This window comes from Dendrobates tinctorius, unplaced genomic scaffold (genome assembly GCF_039654945.1).
Source record: "Dendrobates tinctorius isolate UK_male_01 unplaced genomic scaffold, ASM3965494v1 ptg000155l, whole genome shotgun sequence".
Classification (NCBI taxonomy): Eukaryota; Metazoa; Chordata; class Amphibia; order Anura; family Dendrobatidae; genus Dendrobates; species Dendrobates tinctorius.
This window is the reverse complement of record NW_027361822.1, coordinates 21,558,292-21,583,710: the sequence shown is the minus strand read 5'-3', so window position 1 is coordinate 21,583,710 and position 25,419 is coordinate 21,558,292. Positions and strand designations below refer to the sequence as shown.

At 42.7% G+C, this 25,419-nt stretch overlaps 1 protein-coding gene across 1 annotated transcript in view; it reads right to left on the bottom strand.

Annotated features, from left to right (window-relative positions):
* The window catches only part of LOC141051128 (uncharacterized), a 161,206-nt gene that overhangs the window by 115,893 nt on the left and 19,894 nt on the right, over positions 1–25,419 (bottom strand). Inside the window, exons 2-5 of the mRNA XM_073548014.1 lie at positions 20,019–20,175; positions 19,710–19,889; positions 19,504–19,627; positions 19,323–19,420 (exon numbers count right to left, since the gene is read on the bottom strand). Coding sequence (XP_073404115.1) covers positions 19,323–19,420; positions 19,504–19,627; positions 19,710–19,889; positions 20,019–20,175 — 559 coding nt within the window. The remainder of the gene's footprint in view (positions 1–19,322; positions 19,421–19,503; positions 19,628–19,709; positions 19,890–20,018; positions 20,176–25,419) is intronic.

Genomic DNA, 25,419 nt, shown 5'->3' with positions numbered 1-25,419 from the left:
ATTATACAATGTGGAGAGATGTGGGTCCATTATACTGTATGCAGGCCCATTATACTTCATGGAGGGCTGTGTTGGTGTCACAAATGGGGGATCATACTGTGTTGGGGGTCCTCATGTTTCTGGGGAAGTTGAGGGGTGGATTACAGTAGGGTCATCACAATGTGAATGTGGAGGAGTTCACTGTTGGGGTATCTCAAGTGTTTGTGGGTTACTCTTGATGACATCATAATTTATGAATGCAATAAAAGAGTAATCTAGGACTCTAGTGGGAGGAAAATTACTTTATAAAGACTACAAATTTGTGAGATATGCTTTTCTGTGACTCCACCACCTATTTTTTTCTTCTTTTGTGTGCGTGTGGGAGAGAAATTAGAACTTCTGCTACGGGGCCCCATGATTTCTATGTACGTCCCTGCTTTGAGGACTTTAACCAACAGAAACACAAAAATCAGTCAGTACAAATCTTTTTTATTGGAAGGCCGAATCTTATAAAAATGATCCTGATGAAAAAGTTACTGCACATAGAACATAATACACCTATTTGTCTCCCATTTAATCATTTATACCGTATAAATGCATATTTCAGAGAGCTCGGAGGTCACCAGACTAAAACTTGAAGTGTTACAAAGGGCTAATGATGATGCAGGACTGGACTTCCAAACCTGTGGCTCTATTATTTTGCAGCACAAAGCCAGCATTACAGGGGTTAGGGAGAGGAACTAGGAATCTGTGCTAGTGATAAATCAACTATACTGATTTATTAGCTGCTATGGTAAATGGCACATTTAATGAAGGAAGGTCCAGACCGATTATGGTTGGGCTGATCCATATATTGCGGTCTAAAAACAAGAGAAGCTGAAGGCCTCAGATTGTATACACCCTTTGTGGCACAACCATAACCTACTGTATGTGAAGTCCTACATCTAGATGGGTTTGAGAATTTAATTTCATCAGGTATTCTGATACTTAGCCGTCCATTGTCCAATAATGCTTTCTGTTTGTCTCAGCAAGGAGGAATTTAAATCTCTCTCATAGATGTTTTCAGGAATAATTTCAGGTCTGACACACCTGATGAACAAAACTGGATAAAAAAACGTGAAATGAAGTCAGACATGATGTAGAGCACAATATCTAATTCAGGGAGAATGTCTGGTAAGATCTTTCTTCTTAGTAAAATGCTGTTATCTAAAAATACGCTCTTGTTCGTATGGATAAAAGGCAAATGGACATAGGGCCCGTTACTCATGATCAATTGGCAAGGATCCATGAAGTGGTCAGACCTATACCCCTAGTGGAACATGTAGACTAACATAACTATAAATCATCCATAGGGGATAGATGACCCCTGTATTACTCCTCAAGGTTGGCATACGTACAAAGGTCTCAAAACTTTAGCGGAAACTGCTGATCTTACACACGTGGTGCGGGATTATACTTTTTTTTTTTTTTTTTTTTTTTTTTTTTTTTGAGTTAAGCTATTACAATTGTATAATCATAATCAGCAGGTTTGGTCGGAGACACCAAGGTTTCTTTTATTAGTGTATGTAGAAGAACCGACACTGGACACACGGTAAAACTGCGGTAGGACGTTTACTGTTTCTTGTACATAAATTGATAACATTCAGATGAATTCAGACGAACCCTCCTACATCACGTGATTAAGAGTGATGAGAAAACGTGCTCGGATAAGGCATTGTTCAAAGATGCACCTCTGCTAACCAATATTTTTCGAGCAAGCCCAAGACAATGACCGCGTCCCCATGTCTCGTGGCTGTTCGAAAGCTACACATGCAGGGATTGCCTGTTTGTTAGGTAATCCCTGCATATCTTGATGTTGAACAGCAGCGAGACAGGCAGACGTGGGAACTCGGACATATTTTTCGAGCACGCCAAAGACACTCGGTTAGCACCGATATGCTCCAATAACTCCTTATCCGAGCACATTCGCTCATCACTATTTATTATCAAAATCATTACTACAGGACTGTATGAGAAAGTGATTTATTCTAAAAGAAACAATAGAGCCAAAAATGAGGAGAAATGGCGCTCCGTGGCTGGATACTTCGGACCTGGCTTCCGGCATGTGAGAATGAGACGAGATACAAAAGAGGGAAAATTCACAATTCTGAATTTCTTTGTCTATTTCATGGCCTCACAACTGGGATCTTGGAAATTTACTAATCAGCAGGTCTGGATACAATTGTTAACTCATCCAGTTCCATAGTTCCATGCCTTGCTACTTATATTGTGTTTGAAATTTTGAAAGCATTAACACTTTGGTTTTATCTCAATTTCTGAAAAACCAACACAAACACTGTTTAATATGATTTGGTGGATTGGGAACTGCAATGAGTATTAAGCAATACTAAACTTCTAAAAATTCAGTAGATGAATAAAATCACTCCCAGCTTGGTGGATTTCTCCCATTTTTTCGAACTATCTGTCCACCTGTTCCCTAGATAAGCTGGCTATACACTCGTTTTGTTCTAAAACTTCACCCAAACATCTGGGAACTGTATTTTTATAACAATTTTATGGAGAAAGTGTCTGATTAAGTTGTGGAATATCTATCATATTTTATGGTTATGCTTCAAAAGGGCAAATGTTTAGGTGTCATAAAATATTTAAAATCAAAAGTCCACTTACAGTGGCTTGTCAAAGTATTCAACCCCTTGGCCTTTTACCTATTTTGTTACATTGCAACCTGTATTTAAATTTTTGGAATCAGATTTCTGTGTGATGCATCAGCACTAAATTGTCTAAGTTGGTAAAGTGAAGTGAGAAAAATATAGGCATAAATTAAATTTATGGGATCAAATAACTAAAAATTGGCATGTGCACATGTATTCACCCATTTTGTTACGAAGCCCCTAAACATTTCTGCTGCAAGCAATTACCTTCAAAAGTCATATACTTAGTGAAAGCAGGGCCACATGTGTGCAATTTAAGGGTCTCATGGTCCGTCAGTAGATACACTTTACCTTTTCTGAAAAGCCACAGAGGCTACAACACCATTAAGCAAGAGACCCCACTATTCAAACACCATGAAGACCAAGGAAATCTCCAAAAAGGTCAAGGGACAAAGTTGTTGAGATTTACAAGCCAGGGTTGGGTTATAAAAAAAAAAATCCCAATTTCTGATGATCCCCCAGAGCACCATCAAATCCATTATCATCAAATGAAAAGAACATGATACCACAACAAATCTGCCAAGAGAGAGTCGCCCACTAAAATGCTCAGCCCAGGCATGGAGGGCAATAATCAGAGAGGCAACACAGAGACCAAAGGTAATCCCGAAGGAGCTACAGAGTTCCCAAGCAGAGACCTGAGCATCTGTCCATACAACCACAATAAACCATACACTCCATAGAGGTGGCCTTTATGGAAGAGTGGGCAGAAAAAATGCCATAACTTACACAAAAATTGTAAGGCTTTTTGGAGTTTGACAAAAGATATGTGTGAGACTCCCCAAATGTATGGAGGCAGGTGCTGTGGTCAGATGAGACCATAATTGAACTTTTTGGCTACCAAGGTAAATGCTATGTGTGTGGCCAAACCAACACAGCTCATCACCCTGAGAAGACCATCCCCAAATTAAAACATGGTGGTGGCAGCATCCTGCTGTGCAGATGTTTTTCTTCAGCAGGCACAGGAAAAATTACCTGAGTCAATGGGAAAATGGATGGTGCAAAATACAATGATATTCTTGATCAAAACTTGTTTCAGTCTGTCAGTGATTTGAGACTGGGACAGAGGTTCACCTTTAAACAAGATAATGACCCAAAGCACACTGCTAAAGCAACACTCTACTGGTCAGACTTGAACGTTGCTGGAGCAGTTTTGCCTCAAGAAATGAATGGGCAAAAATCCCAGAGCCACCACACAAAAAGAGGAAAGGAGACCTAATTAATTGTTACAAATATTATTGGTGCTGAGACCAAACAGTATCTGGACATATGTTGGGGGACAGTCACAAATTTTACTCAAAACAACACACAAAAAGACCACATACGACCATAAGTCCCATTAAAAATTATTTTTATTTATATTGATATCTATACTGATATATATTGATATTTATACTAATCTCAAAAACTCACCCCTCCCCCTGTCTGACCACAACCTACTGACATTCTCCCCCCTCTCCTCTCCTACTGCGCAACCCCCGCTCCATAAACTCGATCACCCTCACAGGAATCTCAAACACCTCAATTTACAATCACTCTCTGAATCCCTTCTCCCTCTTACAGACATAGCTTCCCTTCATGACACAGATGCTGCTGCCACCTTTTATAACACCACAATAACAGCAACGCTTGATTCCGCTGCCCCCCTCATGCAGAGCAAAACTCGAACAATCAACAGGCAGCCCTGGCTCACCAGCCTGACCAAAGAACTGAGACGGGTTTCCAGGGCCGCTGAGCGGAGATGGAAGAGAATCCATTCTACTGAGCACTTCAACACATACAAGCAGTCCCTTGCCAGCTTTAAGTCCATGCTCTCTGCCGCAAAACAAACTTACTTCGCATCTCTCATATCCTCCCTGTCTCACAACCCTAAACAGCTCTTCAACACTTTCAATTCTCTACTCCGTCCCACAGCACCTCCTCCCCCTCCTCTCATTTCTGCCGAAGACTTTGCCTCCTTCTTTAAGCAGAAGATCGACACGATCAGACAAAACTTTGGCCCGCAGCACTCAATGCCCCTCTTAGCCGCTCAGCCCTGTTCTGCAAAAGCCAGCTTATCCACCATGACAGAAGATCAGCTCTCCACCCTTCTGTCAAGATCACACCCCACCACTTGTGCCCTCGACCCACTCCCGTCTCACCTCATCCCTATCTTGGCCACAGTCCTCATCCCATCTCTAACACACCTTTTCAACCTTTCACTTACAAATGGTGTCTTTCCCTCATCCTTCAAACATGCCTCAATCACACCCATCCTCAAAAAGCCCTCCCTTGACCAATCCTCTGTGTCTAACAATCGCCCAATATCTCTTCTCACTTACGCCTCAAAACTACTGGAACAGCATGTATATCTTGAACTGTCCTCCCACCTCTCCTCCTGTTCCCTCATTGACCGGTTACAATCTGGCTTCCGACCGCATCACTCAACTGAAACTGCCCTAACCAAAGTCACTAACGACTTACTAACCGCCAAGAGCAAGCGACACTACTCTGTCCTCCTTCTCCTGGACCTGTCCTCTGCCTTCGACACCGTAGACCATTCACTCCTGCTACAGACTCTCTCATCTCTTGGCATCACAGACCTGGCCCTATCCTGGATCTCATCATACCTAACAGACCGAACATTTAGTGTCTCCCTCTCACACACCACCTCCTCACCTCGCCCCCTGTCTGTCGGTGTTCCCCAAGGCTCTGTCCTAGGACCCCTACTATTCTCCAGCTATACCTTCGGCTTGGTACAGCTCATAGAATCCCACGGTTTGCAGTATCACCTCTATGCCGATGACACGCAGATCTACCTATCAGGACCCGACCTCGCCTCCTTACTGACTGAAATCCCACAATGTCTGTCTGCTATCTCAGCCTTCTTCTCTGCTCGCTTTCTCAAACTGAACATGGACAAAACAGAATTCATCAACTTTCCCCCATCTCACACTACCCCTCCACCAGACCTATCCATCAATGTCAACGGCTGCTCTCTTTCCCTAGTCCCGCACGCTCAGTGCCTTGGGGTGATCCTCAACTCTGCGCTCTTTCAAACCACATATCCAAGCCCTCGCTTCCTCCTGCCGCCTCAAACTCAAAAATATTTCCCGGATCCTCTCATTCCTCAACCATGAAACCACAAAAACACTAGTGCATGCTCTTATCTCCCGCCTCAACTACTGCAACCTCCTATCTCTGTGTTTTCAACTCTGCAAGCTTATATCTGGTAACCAGCTTTTCCAATCTCTGCTCTGAATCCACTCCTGTGTCTCCATTCAATGTCAGCAAGCAGTTAATCCTGAATGCTATCTCTGTGTTTTCAACTCTGCAAGCTTATATCTGGTATATAGTTTTTTTTCAACTTACTCTGCTTGTCCCCTTATGTTGTGAGGTCAAGAAACTTTTCAAAGTGCTTTATGATCCATGTAGTGCTGGACATGTGTTTATTTGACCACAACATTTTAATGGGTCCTGGTGTCTCAATTTAGTGTGATTGATTAACGAGAAGAGAGCCAACAAAAAAGAAAAAAAAACAAAACTTAGCCTTAACCTCCTATATATGCAGACCTAGCTAGGGGGAGCATTTATGCACATGTAATCGAAGTACATGTATCAAAGTACTACTGGCAGTTATAACATGGCAGTTAGACAGGGCAGGAGACAGGTAAGACATTTATATACATCTACTCCCTCTACATTTGGAGTACAACAAATATATACCATATGCATTTGTGTAATTTATATCCAGGCCACTGCATTCACACACATACACCGCCCTGGCATTAACTCTCTACACTCCATCCATATCGGCCCCTCGCTTCTTTCCTCTCCTATGTATAGCACTCACGCTCTTTTCACGTTGTTAAATTGCACAGATGCAGTCAGTCCCACCATTCAACATCAGAGACGCTCTCACAAATCACTTAACCATCTGCTCACTCTTTCTATCCTCCTTCTCCTAGTCGCAGGAGACATTGCTCCCAACCCTGGTCCCCCATGTTATAGAAAGTCAAATCCCCCAACTGCTACACTCAGAAACCCCTCTAATCTGATTAATATTCCCTGCCTGCCATCTGTCTCTCTTAATTGTGCACTTTGGAATTCTCGCTCAGTGTGTAACAAACTCTCCTTCATCCATGACTTCTTCCTTTCTAATTCTCTTAACCTCCTGGCACTTACTGAAACCTGGATCCAGCAGTCAGACACTACCGCTGCTGCTGCTCTTTCATACGGGGGGCTACACTTCTCTCATACCCCAAGATCAGACAATAGAGCAGGTGGAGGCGTTGGTCTGCTCCTATCATCAAAATGTACCTTTCAGGTTATCCCTCATGTACCCTCACTTGTCTTCCCTTCTTTTGAGGTCCATGCCGTCAGACTCTACACCCCCCTCTCCATGCGAGTGGCGGTGGTGTATCGTCCTCCCGGCCCCTCCCATCAGTTCCTGGATCATTTTGCCACTTGGCTTCCACATTTTCTCTCCTGTGACATCCCTACCCTCATCATAGGAGATTTCAACATCCCCATTGCTCTTCAACCTCTCACCATATGCTACTCACCTTTTATCTCTAACCTCCTCATTTGGCCTTTTGCAGCTTACTAATTCTCCAACGCATGAAGACGGAAACTCCCTCGACTTGGTCTTCTCTCGGCTTTGTGCAGTGGGTGATTTTGCAAACTCCCCTCTCCCGCTCTCTGACCACAATCTTCTTTCATTCTCTATCAAGAACTGCCAGGCTGCTCAGGTCACCCCCACTGTCCATATTTATAGAAACATACAGGCCATTAACACCCAGAAACTTATGAAGAATTTGCAGTCTTCATTGGCCCCTATCTCCTCCCTCTCACGTCCTGATTCTGCATTGAAGCATTACAATGAAACACTTCAAAGTGCCCTGGATGAATTTGCACCCCTTATAAATAGAACACCACAACGCAGACGGCGACAACCCTGGCACACGGTGCAAACACGTTTCCTGCAGCGGTGCTCCAGGTACGCCGAACGTCTGTGGAGAAAATCCAATCTACACGAAGATTTCATACATTTTAAGTTTATGCTTAGAACATACAACACTGCCCTTCACCTCTCCAAACAAACCTATTTCACCACCCTCATCACCTCACTGTCAAATAACCCAAAACGTCTCTTTGACACTTTTCATTCTCTACTCAATTCAAGAGTACAGGCCCCAACCACAGAGCTCAGAGCTGACAATCTGGCCAATTACTTCAAAGAAAAAATTGACCAAATTCGACAGAAAATTATCTCCCAATCACCTCATACCATGCACTGTCCTCCCTCCCCCACTGCATCTAGCTCACGCTCTGATTTTGAACCAGTCACAGAAGAAGAAGTAAGCAGGCTCCTTGCATCTTCTCGCCCAACTACTTGCACCAGTGACCCATTTCCGTCACATCTCCTCCAGTCCCTTTCCCCTGCTGTCACCCCTCACCTAACTAAAATATTTAACCTCTCTCTCTCTCTTCTGGTATTTTTCCCTCCTCATTTAAGCATGCCATCATACATCCACTACTTAAAAAACCATCCCTCGACCAAAACTGTGCCGCTAACTATAGACCTGTCTCTAATCTTCCCTTCATCTCTAAACTCCTGGAACGCCTGGTCCACTCCCGTCTTATCCGCTATCTCTCAGAAAACTCTGTTCTCGACCCTCTCCAATCCGGTTTCCGCTCTTTACACTCCACTGAAACTGCCCTCACTAAAGTCTCTAATGATCTGCTAACAGCTAAATCAAATGGTCATTACTCCATGCTAATTCTCTTGGATCTCTCTGCAGCATTCGACACTGTGGATCATCAGCTCCTCCTCACTATGCTCCGTTCCATTGGCCTCAAGGACACCGTTCTCTCCTGGTTCTCCTCCTATCTCTCTGACCGCTCCTCTACTGTATCTTTTGCCGGTTCCTCCTCCTCTCACCTTCCCCTTACTGTTGGGGTCCCCCAAGGATCGGATCTAGGCCCCCTCCTCTTCTCCTTGTACACTGCCCCTATTGGTCAAACAATCAGTAGATTTGGGTTCCAGTACCATCTCTATGCTGATGACACCCAATTATACGCTTCTTCTCCTGACATCACGCCAGCCTTTCTAGAAAAAACCAGCGATTGTTTAAACGCTGTGTCTAACATCATGTCCTCACTATATCTGAAACTGAACCTGTCAAAAACTGAACTCCTGGTGTTTCCTCCTTCTACTAATGTACCTATACCCGACATTGCTATTTCTGTGGGTGGCTCCACTATTACTCCCCAGCAACAGGCCCGCTGTCTTGGGGTCATACTTGATTCTGAGCTTTCCTTTGCCCCCCCCATTCGATCACTGGCTCGCTCTTGTCATCTGCACCTCAAAAACATTTCTAGAATTCGACCTTTTCTTACTTTGGACTCTGCAAAAACTCTGTTTCTCTTATTCATTCTCGTCTCGACTATTGTAACTCTCTTCTAATCGGTCTCCCTCTTACCAAACTCTCCCCTCTCCAATCTGTCTTGAATGCTGCAGCCAGGATCATATTCCTCACCAATCGTTACACCGATGCCTCTACCTTGTGCCAGTCATTACACTGGCTACCCATCCACTCCAGAATTCAGTATAAACTTATTACCCTCACCCACAAAGCCCTCCATAGCTCAGCACCACCCTACATCTCCTCCCTTCTTTCAGTATACCACCCTACCCGCGCCCTCCGTTCTGCTGATGACCTGAGGTTAGTATCCTCAATAGTCAGAACCTCCCACTCCCGTCTCCAAGACTTTACACGTGCCGCGCCAATTCTTTGGAATGCACTTCCCAGGTCAATACGATTAGTCCCCAATCCCCACAATTTTAAGCGTGCCCTGAAAACGCATTTATTCAGACTGGCCTATCGCCTCAACACATTAACCTAATCTATCCCTGTGTGGCACAGCCAAAAGTTTTACCACAACCAGATTTCCCGCATCATGTTCCCACATGCTTTATGCATCCATTAGCCCTCTGTGTCTGTACTGTTACACACTTAACATTATGGCTGGTCCATACAATCAGGGCAACTGTTACCACCCACCTTTCGTGTCTACCTCTTTCCTCATAGACTGTAAGCTTGCGAGCAGGGCCCTCATTCCTCTTGGTATTTGTTATAATCTACTGTATGTGATTATTGTTATGCTGTAATGTCTATTGTCTGTACAAATCCCCTCTGAAATGTAAAGTGCTGCGGAATATGTTGGCGCTATAGAAATAAAATTTTATTATTATTATTACTCTCTGGCCTCCCCTCTAGCACTCTGGCTCCGCTCCAGTCCATCCTACACTCTGCTGCCCGACTAATCCACCTGTCTCCCCGCTATTCCCCAGCCTCCCCCCTATGCCAGGCCCTTCACTGGCTTCCTATCGCCCAGAGGCTCCAATTCAAAACCCTAACCATGACATACAAAGCCATCCACAACCTGTCTCCTCCATACATCTGTGACATGGTCTCTAGGTACCTACCCGCACGCAACCTTCGATCATCTCAAGATCTCCTTCTCTACTCCCCCTTATCTCTTCTTCCCACAACCACATACAAGACTTCTCCCGTGCTTCCCCCATACTCTGGAACTCCCTGCCGCAACACATCAGACTCTCACCATCAACGGAAACCTTCAAGAAGAACCTGAAGACCCACCTGTTCTGACAAGCCTACAGCCTGCAATGATCCTCGGTCTACTGAACCACTGCACGACCTGCTCTACCCTCTCCTACTGTATCCTCACCCATCCCTGTAGACTGTGAGCCCTCGCGGGCAGGGTCCCCTCTCCTTATGTACTTGTGTGTCCCTTGTCTTACACATGTTTACTATACTTGTCTATATTTCCCCTTTTCACATGTAAAGCGCCATTTGAATAAATGGCGCTATATAAATGCATAATAATATCATGATATGTAAAAGATATCTTTAAATATAAAAATATTAAAAATCAGTTATCAATGTATATATATACACTTACAGAATATATAAAAATCAAGGGCAGTACCATCAGGTGAGTAACATCCATATCACATACTAGTGCAAATCATAATTATATCCAATGAAAATGTGTGCAATAGAAGCCTCAATGTATAATAAAGTGCATATAAAAAATTCAATAAATGCATTAACAAGAACTTCAAAGTGCAAACAAAATGTGTAGTTGTGATTTTTAACCTCTTGCACTAAGTGTCAGTGTATCTATCCACATACTAAAAGAGGAGGGACAACGAAAATGTCCTTATAAAGTGCGTGTGTGAAATATACCAGATAAAGCAGTGCAAATTAAAGTGAAACAACCTGTGAAAACGGAGTTAACTTACAGTGAGTACTGCTTAAACTGCTCCTGGTCACCTGGAATAGGACGCCCTGCCCCAACGTGCGTTTCGGCGCTAAGCCTTCATCATCATTTTTATATATTCAGTGAGTGTATAATATATATATATATATATATATATATATATATATATATATATATATATATATATATATATATATACACACATTGATACCTGATTTTTAAAAATCCCAGAGGTAAGATGTGGAAAGCTCAGAGACTTATCCAAAGCAACATGCAGCTGTAATTTCCGCAAATGGAGGCTCTACAAAGTAGGGTGATGAATAGTTATGCACACTTAAGTTTTCAGTTATTTTGTACTACTTGTTGTTTGCGTCACAATAAAAAGAAAACCAAATGTTCACAGTTGTAGGCATGTTCTTTACATGAACTGATGCAACCCCACAAAAAAACAATGAAATTCCAGGTTGTCATGTAACAAAGCCACTGTAGACCCACTAATATGAGTATTGGGGTAAAGAGAAGGGAATCAGTTCTCAATAATGGCGAAAAAACTACTATACTTATCACAGAAAGTTTAACAATAAATAGATCACATCAGATGTTTCTAAAAAGAAGGAATGGGTTGTATATAGGCATTTGCATTATGAACACATTTATTAGTCCTGGCCTATAGTGAAAAGGTGGAGATGTGGCAATGGAAAGATGACAATCAGATGGCGAGTAACGGGCAGTGGGTCGACCAAAGAGGTGAATAATAGTTCCTCTTTTAACTAATACTCACCTAATTGCTAAACTCTCCAGCTGAAATGGTGGCAATCAGAGGGGTGACCGGAGAGGTGAGTAACTAAGTGAGTAATAGTTTGGTCTTTTTTACATCTTACCTTTGTAACTGCGAGCCATATGCAAGTCAGATGTTCACAAGCTGGGGACTGCTTGTATATGGTTTCTTCTAGGGTGAGGATTTTTCGATGGACAACAAAATATGATTTTGAAGTAAAACATTCCTTAGCATCTAGCTGGGTTCGCCTCTATGAGATTTTTGATGTTTAAGAAGATATAAATTGTGGGTAAAACATTTCCCACATTCTGAACATGAATATGGCTTTTCCCCTGTGTGTCTCCTCTGATGTCCAACGAGACTTGATTTATGTGTAAAACATTTCTCACATTCTGAGCATGAAAATGGTTTCTCCCCTGTGTGAATTCTCTGATGTGCAACTAAAAATGTTTTCTGACTAAAACATTTCCCACATTCTGAACACGAATATGGCTTCTCCCCAGTGTGAGTTCTCTGATGTGTAAGAAGATTTGATTTTTCTGAAAAACCTTTCCCACATTCCAAACACAAATATGGCTTCTCCCCAGTGTGAATTCTCAGATGTCTAATTAGCTTTGATTTAACTGCAAAACATTTCCCACACTCTGAACATGAATATGGCTTCTTCCCTGTGTGAGTTCTCTTGTGTCTAGCAAGATATGATTTCAATTTAAAGGATTTCCCACATTCTGAACATGAAAAAGGCTTCTCACCTGTGTCAATTTGCTTATGTTTAATGAGATCTGATTCATGTTCAAAGTACTTCCCAAACTCTGAACAAGAAAATCTTTTGCCTTCTGTGCGATGATGTGTAACAAAAGGCGGTTTAAGGGAAAAACATTTTCTGTTTTCTGTACAAGAAAATGGATTCTTTACTGCAAGAGCATTTTGATTTATAATACTACTTTTTCTACTTTTATCTTTCTTAATAGTTTGTAATGAATCAGAAGATTGGGAATGATTAAATGGATCAAATGACAGATTTTTAATTGTATCTTGTGTGACATCAAGGTTATCTGATTTAGAATTGGAAGATGTCAGTTGATCCTCTGATCTCCATATAAAGATATCTGCCAAGAGTAAAACAGATTATTATTTTCAAATAAAATAACCTTAAAATGTTATTTTACAACTTTTCTATATTAAATGCTCAGATATATCAACTGTGCACAGAAAATTAGAGTGTTTTTACATCATTAAAGGGAAGGTGTCATAAAAAAAAAATTTTTTCTCAACAATTGAAAAAATGTAAAGAATTAATGTTGATAACATTTTTTTAAGAAATTTTAATTTAGTAAAATATGAAAAATAATTTTAAAGTTTGGTTTTTACACTATTAAACACTAGGGGGAGCAGCTACTGAAATTTGACAAAAACCTAGTGTACAACTAGCTCACATTACTGCCCTGCAGTAATTATGGGCTGAGTCTGCTGACATGGGTGTGATGTCACTCCTCTCCTCCCCTCCTGGGTGTTTGCTAAGGGATAAGAGAGGATGACATTTAGGAACACTGTGAGCAGCCATTTTGTTGGTGACTGCAAAGTTATACTGACAAGTAGACAGTTCTTGCAGGCAGCAAGGAATCTGGGAGATATATGGTGGAGGGAGCAGGATGACAGCAGCACAGAGTATTTCAGGAGAGCAGTGTGCTGGTCTATGGGGGGCACAGAGGGAGAAATATGGGGGAAGGAGCAGGGTGACAGCAGCACAGAGTATTTCAGGAGTGCTGGGTGCTGATCTATGGGGGGGTCACAGGGAGATATATGGGGGAAGAAGGGTGACAGCAGCACAGAGTATTTCAGGACTGCAGTGCGCTGATCTATGGGAGGTCAGAGAGGGAGATATATAGGGGAAGGAGAAGGGTGACAGCAGCATCCTTCTCCATCCTGTCCTGGCAATGTGTGAAAGCGAGGCGACAGGCGCAGTCCGGGGTGACGCTGAGGGAAATGTAGTCATATAGCAACGATAAAAATGAGACCCCTCTTTTCAGCTGCCTCACCAGCCCTCCCCTGACTGCACCTAACTGGAGGTGATGCTGCCCCTTCTATTACCCCAGACCCGTGTGCAGGTGCTCAGCCAGAACCACCCTAGAATGGGTCTCCTTTCTGCAGATAATACTGCCGTAGTGTTCTCACATAATACAGCCATATAGATCAAACAATACTTCCACACTGTTCTCACATAATACCGCCATATAGATCTCACATACCGTCATATAAATCAGACCTAATACCATCATATATCTCACACATAATACCGTCTAATAGATCACACAAAATACCACCATATATTTCATACATAATACCGCCATATAGATCGCACATAATACCGTCAGGGCAGCATGGTGGCTCAGTGGTTAACAATGCAACCTTGCAGCGCTGGAGTCCTGGGTTCAAATCCCACCAAGGACAACATCTGCAAGGAGTTTGTATGTTCTCCCCGTGTTTGAGTGGGTTTCCTCTGGGTTCTCCGGTTTCCTCCCACACACCAAAAACATACTGATTGGGAATTTAGATTGTGAGCCCCATCGGGGAGAGTGATGGTGATGTGTGTAAACTGTAAAGCGCTGTGGAATATGTTAGCGCTATATAAAGATTATTATTTATTATGTAGATCACACATAATATTGTCATATAAATCACACATAATATCGTCACGCAGATAACACTGTCACATAGATCACATCACCATGTCACACATAATAGCGCCAAGTAGATCACACATAAAACCACAATATAGTTCTCATATAATACCGTCGTATAGTTCTCACATACTGATCATACCCTCATATAGATCATGCACAATACTTGGCGGCATCAAGTGTGGTCTATATGGCAGTAATATGTAAAAAATATATATGGCCTCATTTTTCAAGGAGAAGATTGATAACATCAGAGACAGTTTTGGTCAACAACCCCCCAGTGCCCTTCCTCCTACCTGCCCTGCCCTCCTCCCCCAAAACCAACTTCTCCACCATTACAGAAGATCGACTCTCCACTCTACTCTCAAGATCACATCTCACTACCTGTGCACTTGACCCGATCCCATCCCACTTCATCCCAAACCTCCCCACAGTCTTCATCCCAACCCTAACCCATCTCTTCAACCTATCACTAACAACTGGTGTCTTCCCCTCAAGCTTTAAACATGCCTCAATCACACCTATCCTCAAAAAGCCCTCTCTTGACCATCCTCTGTATCTAGCTATCGCCCTATATCACTTCTCCGCTATGCCTCAAAACTACTGGAACAACACGTCCATCTTAAACTATCCTCCCACCTGTCTTATTGCTCCCTCCTTGACCACTTGCAATTCGGCTTCCGGCCACACCACTCCACTGAAACTGCCCTAACTAAAGTCACCAATGACCTACTAGCCGCCAAGGCCAAGCGACACTACTCTGTCCTCCTCCTCCTTGACCTGTCCTCTGCCTTTGACACAGTGGACCATTCCCTATTACTTCAGACCCTCTCATCTCTTGGCATCACAGACTTTGCCCTATCTTGGATTGCGTCATACCTAGCAGACCGGACATACAGTGTCTCCCACTCGCACACCACCTCCTCACCGCGCCCCCTATCCGTTGGAGTCCCGCAAGGTTCAGTCCGAGGGCCCCTGCTCTTCTCGGACCTCGGACAGCTCATAGAATCCCATGGCTTTCAGTATCATCTCTATGCTGATGACACACAGATCTACATATCTGGACCAGATATCACCTCCCTACTAAACAGAATCCCTCAACGTCTGTCTGCTATTTCATCCTTCTTCTCCGCTAGATTTCTAAAACTTAATATGGACAAAACAGAATTAACCATCTTTCGCCCATCTCACGTGATCCCCCCAACGGACCTATCCATTAAAGTAAATGCTGCCCACTCTCTCCAGTCCCACAAGCTCGCTGCCTCGGGGTTATCCTTGACACTGATCTCTCTTTCAAACCACATATCCAAGCCCTTTCCGCTTCCTGCCGACTTCAACTCAAAAATATTTCACGGATCCGTACATTCCTCAACCAAGAATCTGCAAAAACCCTAGTCCATGCCCTCATCATCTCTCGCCTTGACTACTGCAACCTCCTGCTCTGTGGCCTCCCCTCTAACACTCTCGCACCCCCCCAATCTATTCTTAACTCTGCTGCCCGACTAATCCACCTGTCCCCCCGCTATTCCCCGACCTCTCCCCTCTGTCAATCCCTGCACTGGCTCCCCATTACCCAAAGACTCCAGTTCAAAACCCTAACCATGACATACAAAGCCATCCACAACCTGAGTCCTCCGTACATCTGTGACTTAGTCTCCCGGTACTTACCTGCACAAAACCTCCGATCCTCACAAGATCTCCTTCTGTACTCCCCTCTCATCTCCTCTTCCCACAATCGCATACAAGATTTCTCCAGCGCATCCCCTCTACTCTGGAACTCTCTACCACAACATATCAGACTCTCGTCTACCATGGAAACCTTCAAAAAGAACTTGAAGACCTACCTCTTCCGACAAGCCTACAACTTGCAGTAACCACCGATCCACCAAACCGCTGCACGACCAGCTCTACCCTCGCCTACTGTATCCTCACCCATCCCGTTGTAGATTGTGAGCCCTCGTGGGCAGGGTCCGCTTTCATCCTGTACCAGTCGTGACTTCTATTGTTTAAGATTACTGTACTTGTATGTACCCCCTCCTCACATGTAAAGCACCATGGAATAAATGGCGCTATAATAATAAATAATAATAATAATAATATGGCGGCATCATGTGTGATCTATATGGCAGTATTACGTAAAAAATATATGGCAGCTTTATGTGGTCTATATGACAGTATTATGTAATAAATACATATGGCAACATTATGTGTGATGTGTATGGCAGTGTTATGTAATAAATATATCCGGCAGTATTATATACTGTATGATCTATATGGCAGCATTATGTTAAATATATATATGGCAATATTACAGTATTATGTAATAGATATATCTGGCCACATTATGTATGACCTATATATTATATGAGAGTATAATGTAATAGATATATCTAACGGCATTATGTATGACCAATATGGCAGTATTATGTAATAAATATATATGGCGGTATAAGGTGTGGTCTTTATGAGAGTATTGTGTGATAAATATATATGATGGCATTATGTGTGGTTTATATGGTAGGATTATATGTAAAATATATATGGTAGCATTTCTCATGGGGAGAGAGATATGCAGGGGAGAGGAGTGCATAGGAGAGAGAGCGACCCATGGGGAGAGGAGTGCATAGTAGGGAAAGTGACCCATGGGGAGAGAGACATGCAGGGGGGAGAGGAGTGCATAGGAGTCAGCTCTGCAGTCAGTATCACACAGGATTAGATACAAGGCTTAGCAGACAGTATAAGGCTAGTTTCACACTTGCTTTTTTTTGCAGCGCGTTTTTCCCGCAAAAAAAGCATTGAAAAAACGCATACAAACGCATACAGATGCTGCGTTTTTTTCAAGCATTTTTATGAGCATGTATGAAAAAAACGCAGCGTTTTTATGCGTTTGTATGCGTTTTTAGTGCGTTTTTACCGCGTTTGCGTTTTTTCCAACATTAGGTGGCCCCTCACACTAACCCAAACCATGACTTTACTAACCCTAACCCTAACCCTGACCCTAAACCAAACCATACCCTGATCCTAACCCTGACCCTAACCCTGACCCTAACCCTGACCCTGACTCTGACCCTAACCCTGACCCTTAACCAAACCATACCCTGATCCTAACCCTAACCCTGACCCTGACCCTAACCCTTAACCAAACCATACCCTGATCCTAACCCTAACCCTGACCCTGACCCTAACCCCCCTTAACTAACCCTAACTCTAACCCAAACCCCTAAATTCCATTGTCTAAACTAATGGTAAAAAAAAAAAAACGCATGTGCAAAAAAACGCATACATAAGCATGCCAATGCGCACATATGCTCACCATAGACTTATAATGGGTGTCTTGCTGTAAAAAAACGCATTGCGCGCGCATGCGTTTTTTTGAGGCAAGTCGGACGCCCAAAAAATGCAACAGGATGCATTTTGTGCGCCCGAGCGCATACCGCAAAAAAAGCATGCGCGGAAAAACGCGTACAAACGCATGTGTATGCGCACATAAGCGCATCCCATGCAAAGTATAGGAAAAAAAACCGCATGCGCTATTTAGCGCTAAAATACCGCAAAAAAAACGCAAGTGTGAAACCAGCCTTACACAGGAAAGGGAAATGGCGCAATTTTTTTTTTAAGCAAAGTTTGGATTTTTTTTCACCACTTAGATAAGAGAACATAGACATGTTTGATGTCGCTGAACTGGTAATGATCTGGAGAATCATAATAGCAGGTCAGTTTTAGCATTTAGTGAACCTAGCAAAAAACGCCAAACAAAAAGACAAGTGTGGGACTGCACTTTTTTTTGCTTGGAATTTTTTTCCCTGTTTTCTCGTATACGACATGGTAAAACTGATGTTGTCGTTCAAAAGTACAACTTGTCCCGCAAAAAATAAGCCCTACATGGCCATATTGACGGAAAAATAAAAGCGTTATGGCTCTGGGAATAAGGGGAGCGAAAAAAGAACAAAGCTCCCGTCATTAAGGGGACTCGCTATTAGCATCAGCAGCCTCCAGCTTCCTGCAGCTGCCGGGGGTTTGCATGTGCCCGCTACTTAAGGGAATGAATATTCACTGCTTTCTACTCCCATCCCATAGGTGTGGAATGAAGTGTACATTCATTTACTTTAGTAGCGGGGACATGCGAACCCCCGGCAGCTGCTGGTGGCTGCGGCTAACACTCTGCCCGCTATTAAAGAGCAATGAATATTCACTGCTCTCCACGCACATAGTCCTGGTGTGGAGAGCAGTGAGTATTGGCAGCTGTCCTCAGCTTGTAAGCAGAGCATCATGCCCCTGCAATGTGCTGCTTACAAGCATAAAGCACTTGCTGGCATCATAACAAGATGTGCAAGGGAGCCCTGGAAGGCAAGTATAATGGTTTATGTCAATGTTTTTCTGATGGGGACATGCATACTAGGATGGGGATGGGGGCCCTGGTATCAGGGAGATCATGCATATCAGGATAGGAATGAGGGGGCCATGCATATCAGGATAGGAATGAGGGGGCCATGCATACCAGGATAGGGATGAGGGGGCCATATATACCAGGATTAGAACAGAATTGACCACATTTTTTTGGTTCAATTTTTTTTTTTCTAATTTTCTCTTCTAAAACCTAGAGGCATCTTATAGTCCAAAAATTAAGGTATATATTTATTTAGTGGTTACTACTCACCTGGGCTGTTATCTGTAGGAATCTCCTCTTTACACCACTCATTACCCCTCACATATGTCTCTGTAGTATTAATATGGGTCAGATCTTTACCCGGAAACAAATACTGTAAAAGTCACAGCCAGATGGAGAAGTCACATCTATGATCAGCTCTAATCCTGCCATCTCCACTGTTCTCATTACACAACTATAAAACATATAATACTGACTCATGACACCTTCTCTCCATCTACCTGATGATCCTGAGGAACATTGGGATTTTCCACTGAACCGTCCTCTGGAAGAAGAGGATGTGGACATCTCTCTGGTGTTATCCTCTTACTGCATAGACCTGGAGGAAACACATACAGGGACTGAATTAATTCACTACATACAGATAGATTATAATTATCTGTATTTAGTCCTGTCTATTACCTGATAATGTGAGGGGCTGGGGATCCTCCATCATGACGTCCTTGTACAGATCTTTGTGTCCTTCTAAATACTCCCACTCCTCCATGGAGAAAAAGACAGTGACATCCTGACACCTTATAGGAACCTGACACATACAATGATACAGTCATCCCCCGATACCTTCATAGCCTTACTGTATAATGTCCCAGCATTCCCAGCAGTGTCACCTCTCCAGTCAGCAGCTCAATCATCTTGTAGGTGAGTTCTAGGATCTTCTTGTCATTGATGTCCTCATGTATCAGGCGGTGAGGTGGAGGTCCCGTAATTGGGCTCACGGGTCTTCTCCATTCCTCAGACACAGGGGCCTGACAGCGCTCACTAGAGGTCTTCTTCACTACTGTGTAATTCTGGTTATGGAGAGACACATTAATAAATCTCACTACAGACATTTCCAGAGTCCTCACCTCTCCAGTTCTGTCCATCTGTTATTCCCATAGATAAGAATGATGTAATGTGACGTCATCAGAATCTCTCACCTCTCCAGTAAGCCGGAAGAGGATCTCTAGGGTGAGGTGTAATATCTTCTCCACCATCTTGTCTCTGTCCCTATCCTTCCTTGAAGGGTCAATCAGGAAAATTCTCTTATATAGAAGATCTGATATTATTACTGAGAGGATCCTATATGGCTGTGACCTAAACGCAAAGAAGAGCTGATGTAACATCATAAAGATTTCATATAAGAAATCTCCAGAGCTGTTACCAGCTTCACATGATCAATACATCCAGTGATGTTTACCGTCCTGCCCCCGTTAGAACATACAATTTAATTATAGTCACATACAGATATTCATCACATAATATCTCCATTACAACACTAAAGACTGTGATCAAATCTAAAATAAAAATCTGAAAATGTATTAACTATTCCATAAAAGCAAAAACAACAAGTTATAAAGTGCAAGGAACAGCCACAGAGATCAGGACAGCAGAACTGGGGACTTCAGTTACTGAAAATTTTTAACGAGGACAAGAACGTTGATATCAGTCTGTCATGTTGATTGAATTAGAAAATGAGACTGGTTGCTTTAAAAGCGTGTTGGTGCTTGAAGTCATGGTCTTCCTTGGTTAACCATAGTTAGCTCCAAGGAAACATATGCAGTCATCACTGCTATGTATCACAAGGGTTTTGCAGTCAAGGACATTGCTGTTTGTAAGATAGCCCCTAAATCAACCATTTATTGGATCATTAAGAACTTCAAATAGAAAGTCTCAATTCCTGTGAACAAGGCTTCAGGGCACTCAGTATAGACCATCAAGTGCCAGGACTTACGTTTAAAGAGGATGCAGCTATAGGATAGGCTTACACCACTACTTCTACACCTGAGGTGAAAGATTTTGGAGGCTGGCAGAGATTGAAGAAGGGATGCAAAAAAAAGCCACGTTTCTCCAAGAAAAACATCAAGAACAGACTGACATTCAGCAAGAAGTACAGGTACTGGACTGTAGGGATGGAGGGAAAAGTTATTCTCTCTGATGAAGTTCTTTTCTGTTTTGAAATTTTGGAATAAAAAAGTGCCATGAATAAAAAAAATGAGATCTAAACATCCTCCAAGAGCAACTTCACGCAAAGAACCAGAACGCAATCTTGTGGTGAACAATACTTTTCCAGCAAAACTGAGCAGCATGTCTTAAGGCAAAAGTAATAACTAAGTGGGTCACTGCACATAACATTTTAGGTCCATGACCAAGAAAATTAACCAAAACTCAGTGCCATTGAGAACCTGTGGTCAATAATCAAAAACCATAGCTGCCAACTGTCCTGGATTCAGTGGGACTATCCCTAGTTGAGAGATTAGTCCCGCTGTCCCAGTACATCAGGGCTTTGCCCTGACTTCCACTTACTCTCTTCTCTCTGTATTGTCTTTTCATAGCTCCTTAAGATCCTCCTCCTCAGGGGTGAGAACGTCATCTCTGCTCTGCACACAGTTATTTTAATTTAGAAAAAAAAATCCCTTCTGTTCTTTAGGCTCTCCAGGAATTGAACCCACAATCTACATAATTGCAGGCAGCAGCTAAAACCATGAGCCACAGCCTACACTAAAGAGCATGGGAGGATTTTCTCTACTTGAATCTGCAGTGCAGCCACCAAAACTACAGACATATTGTACTGGTACATAGAGATACATCTGTATATAGACGTGTGTTTCTATGTACTTGTATTTGTTTTGAGAGTCACACTCGAGGGGGTGTGCAATCCTCTTGTCTGCTGCCAAATCTGATGTCAATGGATGTACTTGCATGCATGCAGAGAACCACAGTAGAATGTCAATGTCAGTCAAATGCGGAAGCTCTCCTTTTTAACCCCTTTCCGACATTGGGCGTAAATTCACGCCCATGTCGGACACCCTCCCTTTTATGTGGGCTCCGGCGGTGATCCCACATCTTTCCTGGCACGTCAGCTGTTTTGAAAAGCTGACATGTGCCTGGAACAGCCGAGGGTGGAATCCCGATCCACTTACAGCTATTAACCCGTTAAATGCCGCTGTCAAACGCTGACAGTGGCATTTAACATGCACTTCCAGCAATTGTGCCAGAAATCCGCCCATCAGTGACCCCCATCGCGTGATCGCGGGTCACCGATGGGTTGGCATGACAACCAGTTGTCTCCTGCATTCCAAAGAAATAGTGCAGCATGTGACAAGTCTTGGAGACGGGAGTGGGAGGTTCTGATTATTGAGGATGCTAACCTCACGTCATTAGCAGAATGGAGGGCAAGAGCTGGGTGGTAGGCTGAGATGAGGGAGGAGATGTAGGGTGGTGCTGAGCCATGGAGTGTTTTGTGGGTGAGGGTGGTAAGTTTGTACTGGAATATTTAACAATGGATGGGAAAAGACAACCAAGCAGTCAGGAAAAAATCGTTTTATAATAGTAAAGAACCTGAGGCTGCAAAAGAGTTTTTTCAATATGCGTGTTTTCTTATTCGTAGATAGCAGTCACACAATGACCCAACGTTTTGGCCGTACTGGCCTTTTTCAAGGGTATCTTATCTGTGTGGCTATACTTTGAGAATTCAGATTTCTGAAAGTGAAGCATGCGGAAGAATAGGACAGCGCCGCAGTCAGATGAAGGAGTCCTTTCAAGGAGTCAGGTTCTTTACTACTATAAGTTTGTACTGGATTCTGGAGTGGATGGGTTACCAGTGTAATGACTGGCACAAGGAAGAGGCATTGGTATAATGACTAGTGAGGAATATGATCCTGGCTGCAGCATTCAAGACAGATTGGAGGGGGGAGAGTTTGGTAAGAGGGAGACCGATTAGTAGAGAGTTAGAATAGTCCAGAGAATGAATAAGTGAAACAGTAAGAGTTTTTGCAGAGTTGAAAGAAAGAAAGGGTTGAATTCTAGAAATGTTTGAGGTGCAGATAACAAGACCGAGCCAGTGTTCGGATGTATATGACAGAACACCAAAGAGAGTGGTAATTATGTATAATCGCAAATAAAATAATCACGTATATTAATATATATGCTTGCTGACTAAGTGACCAAATATTAAAAAACACAGGGCAGTCGGAACAATACCAATAACACCACACAAGAAAACACATCGACCATAAGTTCCATAATATAATATAAATTTTATTAATACAATAGGTAAATTAATAATGAAGAAAACAACAATGTATAGTTAAAACATGCATGTATGCAGAAAAAGGGGCAATGCTATCCAGACAAATGGTATACCAAGGTGATAAAGTGCTTAAAAATAATGCAGTCACACTGTTGTGCAATATGAAAAGATGAGCACAAAGACAATAATCAGCATAAGTATAAAAATCAATCAGAATATATAATATGTGCACCAAAACAACATAGAAATAAGAAAAAGTGCATGTGCTAAAGGACACAGTAGGTGTCACAATGAGGGTATACCAAGCAAAAGCCAAGACAGTATTCAAGGACACCACTAGGAGTCAGTATAACGGCATATGCTCAAAGACCAGGTTAGATAAAAGTAATAAAAGTTAAAAAGGTATAGCGCTAAGGTATATATAAGTGTTCAGGTGTGTGTGTGTGGGGGTAAAGGAAAGCTCGGAATCAAGTATGACCCCAAGACAGCGGGCATGTTGCTGGGGAGTAATGGTGGAACCACACACAGAAATGGCAAAGTCGGGCATAGGTAGGTTAGTAGAGGGAGGAAACACAAGGAGTTCAGTTTTTGACAGGTTCAGTTTCAGATATAGTGAGGACATGATGTTAGAGACAGCGGTAAGGCAATCAGTGGTGTTTTCTAAATAGGCAGGTGTGCTATCAGGAGGAGAAGTGTATAAGTGGGTGTCATCAGCATAGAGATGGCACTGGAAACAAAATCTACTGATTGTTTGTCCAATAGGGGCAGTGTACAAAGAGAAGAGGAGGGGGCCTAGAACCGATCCTTGTGGAACCCCAACAGTAAGGAGATAAGATGAGGAGGAGCCAGCAAAAGATACAGTGAAGGTCAGAGAGAGGAGGAGAACCAGGAGAGAACGGTGTCCTTGAGGCCGATAGAGCGAAGCATAGTGAGGAGAAGCTGATGATCCAGTGTCGAATGCTGCAGAGATCCAAGAGAATTAGCATGGAGTAATGACCATTTGATTTAGCTGTTAGTAGATCATTAGAGACTTTAGTGAGGGCAGTTTCAGTAGAGTGTAAAGAGCGAAAACCGGATCTTAGAGGGTCAAGAAAAGTTATCTGAGAGAGGATAAGATGGGAGTGGACCAGAGTAAGGCTTTGTACCCACGTTGCAGAAATGTTGCGGAAATTTCTGCCAAATTTCTGCACTCCCGCCGCGGGTAAAACGCATGCGAATTCGCATGCGTTTTTCCCGCGGAAAACAAGCATTTTGCAATTGTTTTTCGCTTGCGGAATGCTTAAGCATTCCAAGCGATTAGCATCTCTTGGAAATGTGATATATAGAATGTTGAAATAATAATAAAAAAAAAAATATATATATATTGCTATTCTCACCTTCCGACAGCACCCGATCTGCTCTGCGGCGCTCCCGGTCCTAGTAATGCTTTGTGCGAAGGACCTGAGATGACGTCACGCTCGCGAGACCGCGACGTCATCAGCGGTCATTCACACAAAGCATTACTGGGACCGGAAGAAGCCCGGAGCGTGGTGAGAGGCCGGAAGGACTTCGGGGGCTGCCGGAGGGTGATTTTCTCTCTTTTTTTATTTTTATTCTATTTTTTACAGGATTATGGTACCCAGTGCCTGGAGGACAGTCTCCTCTCCTCCAGACCCTGGGTACCAACCGCACATTATCTGCTTACTTTGCACATGTTGGGCATAGCCACACAGCTTTAAGGTTGTCCCACTAGGGCGAGACCCTTCTTAATTGTCTGTGGCCAAATTATATGTGAGAGCATGTACATGTACGGAAGAAATACACTAGACAAAGTGCTTGTGTCTAAAATGGATTCCTCTCCTTTATTGCAGAAAGATACAGTGGGTTTTTAACCCCTTCGCACCCGAGCCTGTTTTTGCATTCGTGACCGGGCCAATTTTTTCAATTCTGACCAGTGTCACTTTATGAGGTCATAACTCTAGAACGCTTCAACGGATCCTACTGATTCTGACATTGTTTTCTCATGACATATTGTACTTCATGATGGTGGTAAAAAATTTTAGATATGATCTGCACTTATTTGTTAAAAAAAATCAAAATTTGCCAAAAATTTAGAAAATTTTGCAATTTTCAAACTTTTAATTTTTATGCCCTTAAATCAGAGAGTGATATCGCACAAAATAGTTAATAAATAACATTTCCCACATGTCTACTTTACATCTGCACAATTTTGGAAACATAATTTTTTTTTTTTTTTTTTTTTTTTTTTTTTTTTTTTTAGGAAGTTATAAGGGTTAAAAGTTGACCAGCGATTTCTCATTTTTACAACA